General features: G+C 46.2%; 2 protein-coding genes across 2 annotated transcripts; both read right to left on the bottom strand.

Annotated features, from left to right (window-relative positions):
- Positions 1–200: 200 nt before the first annotated feature.
- Positions 201–1,953, bottom strand: LOC123158088 (putative F-box protein At2g16220). Its single transcript, XM_044576216.1, has 2 exons — positions 1,790–1,953; positions 201–1,714 (listed from the first exon to the last, which is right to left on the bottom strand). Exon 2 carries the CDS (start codon positions 1,700–1,702, stop codon positions 458–460), a length of 1,245 nt encoding a protein of 414 aa, XP_044432151.1. The 5' UTR covers positions 1,703–1,714; positions 1,790–1,953; the 3' UTR covers positions 201–457.
- A 2,592-nt stretch (positions 1,954–4,545) lies between these two features.
- On the bottom strand, positions 4,546–8,181 carry LOC123156559 (uncharacterized). The gene is made up of 3 exons (XM_044574711.1): positions 6,575–8,181; positions 5,695–5,920; positions 4,546–5,017 (listed from the first exon to the last, which is right to left on the bottom strand). Exons 1-2 carry the CDS (start codon positions 7,980–7,982, stop codon positions 5,706–5,708), a joined length of 1,623 nt encoding a protein of 540 aa, XP_044430646.1. The 5' UTR covers positions 7,983–8,181; the 3' UTR covers positions 4,546–5,017; positions 5,695–5,705.
- Between the last annotated feature and the right edge of the window lie 3,564 nt (positions 8,182–11,745).

Here is an 11,745-nt window from a genome sequence, read left to right as displayed (position 1 = left end):
CTATCCCAACATCTGTTATACCACTATACTTGAAGAACAACCCTGCATGGTAACCGTTAGTTTGTCACCTGATGAATGAGTGAAACAAATCAAATGCACATATGCACCAAAGCAAGAAACTTCTCAGCAAAGTTTGCATTATGCACTTATTTCATGACCTTGTCTGCTGCATAAGACCGAATTCATCTACGAAACAAGACTGAATTCGTAAGCATCAGCAAACATATAATAACTAAAAAGGAACAAAACAAAGTTCACAAGTAGCACTCACTAATACTAGGATTCAGTACAACCGCAATCACGGCATGCAATGGCCAAGAAAGCTGGATAACAGTAGTATAATTTAGCCCCACAGAACAAAGTGACTAACACAATTCAAGAAGATTAAGAAGTGCAGGTGTACACATACATGCTTATTCCATTGATCGGAGCAAGCCCAAGCACAAAGCGAACTGAATTAGTGCCCATCTGCATCTGCTAGTGGCTCCGATGAGAAGAGAGGAACATAAGGCAGATACGGCGCTACACTGCTTTTCTCGAGATGGAGAACACAAGAGAGTTGGCGACGCCGCATGTCCCACGACACCAATGAAGCCTTTTCGCCCTCCCAAATACCCTTGCTGACAAAGAAGAAGGTGTCGTGATCGGGATGGAACCCAACCAGCCGGTAGTCCACCTCATTTAGGTTCAGCACCTTATCGATTCTGAAACTATGCTTGAGGGCCCGTTGCTGTTTATCATAATCCTCAAGGCGCCAGATAGCTACCTCTTCAGCCATGTTGAGTGAACCCTCATCGTCGTCAACACCGACAGTGAGAGGAGCTGGAGATATAGCAGCATAGTGCAGGCACCCCTGTGACCACCCAACTATACCATAATCCCGGCCGCATGGCACGGAGATTGTCTTCCATTCCTTGCCCTCCATGTCCACAGCCACCAGCACAGTCTTGTCTTCCCAATTGTTGCTGTCTGCACCCACAAGCAGGTTGCCAACAGCGTGCAGCATACCCCCAACCAGGACACTTTGACCTACCATTACAACATCCTCAACCAATCCAGTATCACTCTGGCTCCAGGCTCCGGTTCTGGACGAGTAGATGCTCACTCCTGTGATGCCCAAGTTGTCGGCGCGCTCGAAATCAAAAACGTGGAAATGGGACGGGACTGCTGGGTCGAAAGCCAGATGGAACTGCTGGTAATAGCGGCATGTGTTTGGCCGCGGGCGAGGGGGCAGCTCCGTCCACCTCTGGGTGGCGGGATTGCAGACGACGAAACGGACGGTTCCCTCCTCCGGTTCGTAGGAGCAGAGGAGGAGGCCATTGCAGGCGCGCACCAGCCCGAAGTCCCTGTACTCCGTATGTGACAGGAACGTGAGTGAAGGGTCAAGATCAAGACCGTCGGCCTCGGCCGAGAGGCCGGCCAGGTGGTAGCGATAGCCGCCGGCACCGGTGATGTTGGTGTAGAGGACGCCGGCGAGGGTCTGCGGCAGCTTCTTGCGGTGGGCGGGGTGGGCGATGAGGTCACGCCAGGTCTTAGAGACGCACTTGAAACGGCAGACGGACCGGAAGGGGAGCCGGGACAGGATCTCCACGATGAGGTCGTCGGTGAGTCGACTGGCCGCGGCCGCCGCCTCCGCCTCCGCAAGAGAGAGAGAGTTGTCCGGCCTCAAAAACTCCTTCCCAGATATCTCCTCCTCCTCCATGGGGCGGCGGAACTGCAAATCGAGCGAGAAAATCATCAAACTGGGCGAGCTCCGGCGAAGAGGAAGAGATCGGGCGAGGACGGCTACCTGCACGGCGTTGCTGACGTCGGGGTGGGCGACGGATAGGGCGTCGGCGGAGAGGTGCGGCGGGGATGATGGGCGGCCGGCCGGCCGGCGACGGGGTGCGGTGCAGCCTGGTTTGGCGGCGCTAGGGTTACAGCGCGACTGAACAAGTACGTTTTGCAGTGGCAATCAGCCGTAATTTCGCCCAACCTTAGCACGCGTGGGCCGCGCGGCCCAGTAGCTCTAGTTCGATCGCCCACTAGTGGCTGAGCTCGTTTCTTTTTCACACGCTTTTTCTCATGTTTTTTCACTCATTTTTTTGCTCCTGCTGCTCTACTGGTTCAGCAAAAAATAAATCAGCTACCGATTTTCAAAAAACTTATAAAAAATGGTGGACAAAAAATATAAATATGAAAAATGTTTATGCATTTGGAAAAAAATTGAGAATTTTAAAATGTTCATGGTAATTCTTAGTTGGCTATTTTTTTGTAAAAACCATGATCACCTTAAATTGCGAACTGTTAAGCGTAAAAATAAATTATTTGATGTCATACAATAAAATGTTATTGTAATTTTTTTTATAAGTTAAGCGCGGAGTGAGTTGGTGAGGGTAGTTGGATAATGGCCCACACATATATAAAACTGGTTCTAGATATTTTTATTTGTCCCGCCAACAAATCCATTTGGATGCATCCAAGTTTTCAGCAGAGTCCATCTTGATCACGCCGAAGTGCGAGGCTTCTAGAGTCCTTCCTTAGGAGAAGGTGGGCCATAGGCTCGGTCCATGGACTACGGACCAACTAGGTTGGTACCCCCTAGTCCGAGACACCGTCGGTAGCCCCTGAACTGGTCTTCGACGCCGGGGACGACAATCTTCTTCTTAAATATGACTTAAGCTTTGTCGTCTTTGGCTTGACAGGCGAGTTCTCCCCTTAGATGATTCTTTTTTATGATCAGGGATCTTTTCCTGTTAATCGGGCTTTAATCGCGCCTAATCTTAAAGGAATCCCCCCTCCGACCATGATTTAACCAAATTCCTCAACATGAGGTAACTTAGCCTCAAAGGCCAACTGCCTAGGTGTGAACAGTGCTTATAGCCTGACTGGGTTTTTTTCAAAGCGTCTCCACTTATACCAAGGCGGGTCAGTAACTGTTACTCGAGTCGCGGCCCGAGACGGTTTTCTCATTGGCACGACTCGTCAAGGTAGAGATCGTGCTCCATATTTTGTGGAATATCATTAAGATTTTGAATCATGCCACGCATGTAATGATATCTACTCCCTCCGTTCCTAAATATTTGTTTTTTAGTGATTTCAAATGGACTACCATGTACGGATGTATATAGACATATTTTAGAGTGTAGATTCATTCATTTTGCTCCGTATATAGTCACTTATTGAAATCTTTAGAAAGGCAAATATTTAGAAACGGAGGGAGTAGTATCGGGGCATGGAGATTTTTACGGCGCAGCAAGAGGGACTCCTGGCCTTTCACAGACCCATAAAAGCAAGGGATAGCGATATCATCTTTCCCACGCTCTCATTCCATTGCCCTTGCGACCAGCTTCCTGAGCTCCAGCGCCCAAAAGACATATGCTCAATTCATAAAGGCTTATTCAACATCAAAGATCATATCAGTCTGAAAATGGCTGCACCCAAAGGACATATCCTCCTACCATTTATGAGGGACGGTACATATGGAGGGAGCCCATGGTCATATGAAAAAACTATGATGTTCCCACTTTCTTTTGAAAACTTTGGGTTTTCGAAGGAAAAAAACGTATTAGTAAGATAAGCCAAAGAGACTAGCAACTGACATGAAATTCTCAAAAAAAATAAAATATGAAGAGGCCTCCTCTTTTTTTTGTGAACCATCCCCATCATACTAGATGACTGCTACTGATATTAATAGAAATGATTATGTTCATCATAAGATGCAAGGCCGAGACAACTTTCCCCTTTTCGATTTTTCGATGCACAAACACTAGCAAGGAGCCCATGTGCTACTACACAAGCATGATAAATTAGTTCAGATATGGCTACAAGTATGTTAAATATTCTCATTGACCATGTAAGCCAAATGACCATGCAAGTTAGCTCTCCACTTGAAGCATATGCATTTGGCGCTTCAGGTGGCTGCCCAGGTGGTCACCACGATCACAGCAGGAGATGTCACCTCCACCATGAATGACCAGACCTTGGCCCGGGCTGCAGCATCCATAGATATTTGTAACAGACGTGGGCATTGGGAGATCAGGTGCCACTTAGCGAGTTTTTTCGCTTCCACCAGACACATTCAGACTAATATCAGCAATTTTCCTAGGGAGTTTTTAACAGCAGGGCTCACAGTAATGCAGCTAAATCTTATTCTTCAAATTTCAATGGAAGCCCTAGCATGGCTTGATGTACTAGAAAATTTCACTTAGGTGATGACTGTCCTATGCTTTTAATTAAAGCTAGGCAATCTGAATATCAAGCACTGTAAAATCTCATATGTAATGTGCTTGTGACAAATGAAAGCCACTTTATCCAAAAAAGATGCAGCAAGCTTGTGATGTGTGTTTGTACAAATTCAGCTTACCAGTCGAAGGAAGTCCATCACCTTCTTATTCTTCCATGATGCATCAATTGAACAACAAGGTTGAGGTTTTACAGGCAGGGTTCTATTCCATCTCAAAACATCCAGGACAAGACAGAACATTCGACAGACAAGAAAATTGGAAATTAATCATCTAAAAATAACACCTAGAGAACAGAGTGCCCAGCCACAAACACAACAACTAAACAGAAGACCAAATTAAAGGCATCAGAGCAAAATTTAAAATGTTGTTATTCATCCTGACTAGTAACTACTCCCTCCGTTCTTTTTTATAAGACGTTTCAGACAGCTGAGTTTGAACTGTTTTGAGAACTGTCTGAAATGTCTACAACGTCTTATAAAAGTGAACAGAGGGAGTGCTAACTAAAGAGCTACATAACAAAAAGAGACAGATAAATAACTCTAGGCACCGGGCACTGTCCTGCAACACAAGAGCTAGCTAGGTACCATAAATTAAGTTATATCCCAACTCCCATGCCGTCTCCTGACCTTGCCCAATCATCATCATCATCAATACTTTGTCCGAAAAACATGGGTTGCTTCACCCTTGGGTTTTCTCCACACTGGGACAGTGATGCGGAGAGATCTCGGGCTTCTTGTGAGAGATTCCATGTAGCAGTAGCATCCCTGGTCGTTTCAGGTGACTCTTTGTACCTGTGAAGCAAAAAACCATTCCCAGGTTATAGATTGGTTTATTGGTTCAAAAAACTACAGTAATAGATTGTTGTATGAAGACATGTACAGGTTTGAATAACGTAGTGTCGGGGACATATGCATGCTAAACTAAAAAAAATCCAACAGTTTGGCAGTGCCAACACAAAAAAGAAACATCAACCGATGAGTGCATCTCTACAACAGTAACATCTCTAAGACCAACAAGAAAGCTTGCGATGGAAGAAATTTTACTTTCCTTTCCATATACAACTATTATTACTAGTGGTATTTTCCTATTCCTGCATTTTGAGAATCCTACAAATCAAAGAAGTCCTTATTGCCCAAAAAAAAAGGAGCTCCTTATTCCTCCATGATGAATCAATGGAACAACAAGGTTGAGGTTTTACAGGCAGGGATGCATTCCATGTCAAAACATCCAGCACAAAACAGGATCATTCAACGGACAAGAAATTGGAAATCAATACTCTTATTTCAAAAGTAAATAAAGCAGCACCTACACGACAGAGTGGCCTGGCCACAAACAAAACAGCTAAACAGCACAAGACCGAATTGAAGGAGCAAAGTTTTGAATGTTTTCAATTCATCCATCCTGAGTATTAACTAACTAAAGAGGTACGTAAAAAGAGACAGCCGGCACACAAAAGCTAGCTAGGTACCATAAGTTAAGTTATTCCAAGTCCATGTCGTCTGCCATCCTTGTCCGTTCATCATCATCATAATCCTCATCATCAATAGTCTGTGCGGGAAATGTGGGCCATGTCGCCCTGGGGTTTTGTCCACTGGGACAGTGATGCATCACATGATGTGGAGGGATCTCTGGCTTCTTGTGAGAGCTTCCATGTGGCAGTGGCATCCCTGGTCGTTTCAGGTGACTCTTTGTACCTGACGAGCAAAAAATCCGTTCCCAGGTTATAGATTGGTTGTTGGTTGCTTCAATCACAACTAATTGCTACACCCTCTGTTTCTAAATGTAAGACATTTTGGCAGTTCAAAACGTCTTACATTTAGGAACAAGGGGTGTAAGACATGTTCACTCACATCAAGTTGGAACATACGCGTGTTAAACTAGTTATTAAACAAAATCCAACGCTTTGGCAGTGCCAACACACACAAAACAAAATAAGAAACATCAACCGATGAGCGCGCATCTCTGCAACACACAGTAAAATCTATAAGACCAGCGACAGTGTTCCCCATGGAAGAAATTTTACTTTCCTTTCTATGGAAAACCATTATTGCTAGTGATAATTAAACCTGACGGACTGCAAAATGCATTAGAGACCTACCAACGAATTCAAGTCAAGTTGTTCTTCCTTTTGTTATACTATACAGCAGCAGCAGCAGCAGCACAGGGAACTTTTGATCCCTATTTTGAAATCATATATTATACATACCAGCATTCCGCTGGGCAGCACTATCTTAAATCAGACAACAACTAGCTAGGCATGCAATGCACGCACATGATGATGGTTGAATACCTACAACTAGGCACGCAGGTGATGGTAGAACAGATAAAGGCAAGTGATTTAGTTTTACCTTGGGAGACATTGAGATGCTCCGAGATCCTGCTTTGCCTATAGGCATGGAGAAACGCCGAGCACCTTGGTGCTCCACCAAACTCGGCCACTCCCCGCAGCCTCTTGTTCTTCATGTCGACAGCGATCACCCATGCTTTGTCGTACCAGCGGTTGACCTTGGCCATCAAGTAAAGGGTGTTGTCACCGACGCTCAGGCTGAGCTTGGGATGGCCAACGTGGATCCCCACCAAGGTCGGCTGCGGGTTGCCCTGGTGATCCACCACAGCCGGGAGCAACTCAAAGCCTGGCGCCGTCTTGTTTTTGCCGTCAACGAAAGAGACCTGGTGAGCATGGACCTCATGGTCCTTGCCCCAGGTGGTCGACTCCTTGAAGGAATTGGCCGGCCTGCTCCATACGACGGCGGTCCAGCCATCGATGGTGAAGGAGCCTTTCGGGCCGGCCGAGCCCGGCCTGACGTGCATCTTCACCTCAGCATACTTGATGCGGCTGCCGACGACGGCGACGTCCCGGTACATGCCTCCAGATTCGTCGATGGTGTCGTCTGGCCGGATGGGGTCCGGCAGAGGGATGTAGCGAAGCGTCTTGGCGTCGTCGTCGAGTGGGAGCACATCACATAGGATGATACCCCGCATGAGATCGACCCAGGCCATGGTGCCGGCTTCTCCTCCGATGGTGATATCACATCGAAGGGCGGCTCGGGGCAGTTTGCCGCCGTCTGGGAATGAGGCTGGTTTGCTGCTCCACACCTCGGTGTCGGAGACGTAGGTGTAAAGGCCTAACGTCTCCGGGAAGGTTAGCCGTGTACAGAGCGCGGCGACGATGTAGGCGTCATAGGCTCTGGGACGGTGCTGGCGAAGATAAAAGCCGCCGCCGCCGCCGCCGTCGGAGTTCCTGCGGTGGCGCAGGAGTCCTACCTGGCAGTCATGGAAGTAGTAGCATCTGTCCCGAGGGAAGGGGAACAAGTCGGGCGGGGGGTGCGGAAGCAGCGTCAGTGTGGCCTTGGGAGGGCCGCCGCCGGCGCCGGCGTCGTCGTCCACCTCGTAGACGTAGAAGTCGTTCTTCCGGGGGTCGATGGCGTTGCGGGGGTCGCCGGGCACCGAGACGAGGAGGACGAGGTTGGCCTCTGTGTAGAGGACCCTGGGCTCGCAGCCAAGCTCGGCGGCGCACGAGACGGCGAAGTAGGAGACGAGCGGCGGGTCGGCGAGGAAGAAGGTGGCTTGGATCTGGTCGCCGTGCCTTGTGCGGGAGACGGCCGTGGTGTGGTTGGATTCGCCGGCGAGGTATGCGCGGTCGTCGAGCAGGACCCATGGAGGAAAGGGGGCATCGTCGGCGCCGGACTTGGGACGACGGCGAGCGGGGATTGAAGGAGGATGCGTCGAGGAGGCGTGGTAGCGCGTCCACGCCATCCCTCCCTCTCCTCTCCCTGAAGAGAACTCTCCCCTGCCTCGCCGGAGTATATGTATGGAAGCTCCTCCCCTCTCCGTGTCCGACGAGGGCTAGAGTCGGAGGCGGAGGCGGAGGCGGATTGGTGGCGGCGGCGGAGGGGAAAACTTCTTCCAGTACCAGTACCAGTAGGGTGTGGGAGAGTGATGGACGCCTTCTGGTTTTACCCCCTAGAAAATAAAATAAATGAAAAGGACGCCCTTTTCTCTTCTTTCATCTCACGCCGTGGCCGTTGGATCCAAATCCGACGGTCGCACTTCTTTCTTTTTCGGTTCCAACCCTAGCTCCCATTTCTTTTTTGCCCACTTTATAAATTTCCATCCCTACTTATACACCTAGATTCGTCTTGTTCTTTCCCGCATACGTGCTTTTCAAAAGTTGGATCTTTTTCTTTCATGGAGGAAATACTCCCTCCGTCCGAAAATACTTGTCATCAAAACGGACAAAAATAGATGTATCTAGAACTAATATAGGTCTAGATACATCCCCTTTTGATCATTTTGATGACAAGTATTTTTGGACGGAGGGAGTATAAAGTTTTGAGTTGGTGTCGGGTTCGTTCCCCTCCCTTTTCCTAAATGTTCTCTAATCTATAAACTTTGGATTTTTTTTTCTTTTTGAAATGGTCGTGGTGTGGTTAGATCCGCCCGCGAGGTCGTCGAGTAGGACCCACGGAGGCAGGGCATCCTCGGTGCCGAATTTGGATTTTCTTGCCCGCTTTATAAACTTGGATCTCTTAGACACATATTATAGATTATTTCAGACTTTATTTCCATCCCTACTTATACACCTAGATTCGTCTTGTTCTTTTCCGCATACGTGCTTTCGAAAATTTGGGTCTTTTTCTTTCATGGAGGAAATATAAAGTTTTGAGTTAGTGTCGGGTTCGTTCCCCTCCCTTTTCCTAAATGTTCTCCAATCTATAAACTTTGGGTTTTTTTTAAATGGTCGTGGTGTGCTTAGATCCGCCCGCGAGGTCGTCGAGTAGGTCCCACGGAGGCAAGGCATCCTCGACGCTGGATTTGGATTTTCTTGCCCGCAAGGCATCTTCTTCCTCTGCCTCACACAAACCCGAAAAACTAACTCAAGCACGAGTTCCGGCCACTTTTGCTGTGATTTTCGATCTCCTTGTTCAAAGCACCTCTCGCAAAACTGCTTGGGAATATTGTTCCTTGGTATGTGACTCCTCCATTGGTCCAATTAGTTTTTGTTCTAGTGCTTTATTCTTTGCAAATTTGTGCTGCATAGGTGACCATGTTCTTGAGCTTGCATGTCAAATTTATATGGTTCCAAGTAGTTCTAATGCTTGATATCTAGGCACTTGTAGGAGTAGTTGCTATCAATTTTATTGAAGTTGGTTCACTTTTGTTTGAAGTTACTAAAAATTTCAGATTATTTCAGAAAATAATGAAGAGACTTTTGAGGGGCTCGTCGAGCCGAAGCTCGAAGGAAAAACAAAAGGAAGAAGAGCAGAAGCCCAAATATAATTTGCCTCGTACCACGGAGGTTCGGCCGTGTGAATGGCCTTCCGATGACTTCTTGAGGAGAGCCGGGATCTATGAGGATTTCTATCTATTAATTGAGAACGCCGGCCTCACCGACTTCCTCCACGATCAACGTCATCAGTATCTCTTACTCACAAATACTTTTGTGCAAAACTTCTACTTTTTCCCTAAGAAATCACCTCCATCAGTAGAGTTTCATTTATATGACGTTGTTAAGAAGATGCCATTAGCTGAATTTTGCGAGGTTTGCAAAATACCCTTTGAGGGTACCTTAGATGAACCACACCGTAATGAAGTGGAAGCTTTTATTAACACTGTCACTGTGGGAGAAACCAGGAAGGTTTCTGATGCAAGGATTACTAGCATACATTTTCCTATTTTACGCTACTTTGCCTTATTTGCTAGTCGTTGCTTGATTGGTCGCAGAAACTGTGGAAACCTTAGTGTTCCTGATATTATTATTTTGTTCCATGGTTTATACTGCAATAACTCTGTTAGTATGGGTGGACTTGTTGCTAGACGGTTAAGTCTGAATCGTACTAAGGGCCCGTCTTTGGAGGCATTTATGCTTCACGCCTAGCTGAATATTTTGAAATACCTATTAGGCATTTGGAGAAAGAAGAAACATCATTGCCCCGTGCTTATTTAGATTATAAGAGTATGCTAGCGCATGACTTTCTTGTTAAGGGCAAAGAAGGGGAGCTTAAATATAAATTGTACTTTGATAAACATCACCCTGAGACTATTACTTTGCCTGCTCCCTCTTTGTTTAACTTGTCTGCAGGTCCTCACATCGTTTAGTGGGCGGCCGTTCAAGCCTATCGGAGTCCTGCACCAGCCCCAGAACCGGAACCACAAGATGAGCCTCCACGACAGTCTGTTTATTCTTGGGATCCTGAGGTGGTTGCCAGCCAGTGGCAGTCAGAGTCCTCTTCATCACATTATGATCCCAACTATTCTTCGTCGTAGTCTGACCCCAGCTACACCTACGGGTATCCGCTAGGCTATCCCTGGCAATAGACCAACTTAGGGAAAAAGCTTGGGGGAGTACGTATTTCTCACCCACATTACATTTATGTTCACACACACTCATTGCTAGATGTCGGTGCTCATACTCTTTCACTGTAATATCCATGCTAGTTTATTTTCTTTTTCCTGCTTTCTTCTTGTGTGTTTAATGAACCTTAGAAAAACCAAAAAAATAGTAGTAGTTTATTTTTCTTGCTGTAGTAGTAATGATTAAAAAGAAAACCCAAAAATATGTCCCGTTCTTCTTTTGCTTGTTGGGAGCTTTCCCGTGTAAATAGTTTTTATTTCTTTTCTTTTCTTTGTGGGTCAGTAGGAGAAGACCATGATTAAATTGTTGAAGTGGCTCTTTTATGCATCATTGTTGATTTAACCAAGAGCCCGTATTGCCTTGTCTTCTCCTGTTTATTGAATGCTCGCAGATTCTAGCTTAGTCCAATGCACGTGCACTCTTATTATTATTCACACCGTTCGGTCGTGCAAGTGAAAGGAAATTATGATGACATATATGATGAACTGACTGAGATGGGAAAAGCTGGTATGAACTCGACCTCTTTTGTTTTTGTAAATATGATGAGTTCATCGTTCTTGATTCAGCTTATTATGAATAAACATGTTTGCAATGACAATTAGAGATCATAGTTGCTTGTGCCATGCTTGATTAGCAATGAGTTATAATGGTTTAACTTGCGTGCCAACATGCTATTAAAATGGTTGTGATGTGGTATGATGGGGTGGTATCCTCCTTTGAATGATTTAAGTGACTTGACTTGGCACATGTTCACGCATGTAGTTGAAACAAATCAACATAGCCTTCACGATATTTATGTTCATGGTGGATTATATCCTACTCATGCTTGTATTCAATGTTTATTAATTTTAATGCATGTTCATGACTGTTGTCGCTCTCTAGTTGGTCGCTTCCCAGTCTTTTGCTAGACTTCACTTGTACTAAGCGGGAATACTGCTTGTGCATCCAATCCCTTAAACCCCAAAGTTATTCCATATGAGTCCACCATACCTTCCTATATGCGGTATCTACCTGCCGTTCCAAGTAAATTTGTATGTGCCAAACTCTAAACCTTCAAATAAACATTCTGTTTTGCATGCTCGAATAGCTCATATATCAACTAGGGCTGCCCTTATCTTCCGTGTTAGGCGGGTTATTCTCAAGAGGAGTGGACTCCGCTCCTCA

The sequence above is a fragment of the Triticum aestivum genome, chromosome 7B (genome assembly GCF_018294505.1).
Source record: "Triticum aestivum cultivar Chinese Spring chromosome 7B, IWGSC CS RefSeq v2.1, whole genome shotgun sequence".
Classification (NCBI taxonomy): Eukaryota; Viridiplantae; Streptophyta; class Magnoliopsida; order Poales; family Poaceae; genus Triticum; species Triticum aestivum.
Note: the sequence above shows the minus strand (reverse complement) of the source record. Positions and strands in the feature narration are given on the sequence as shown.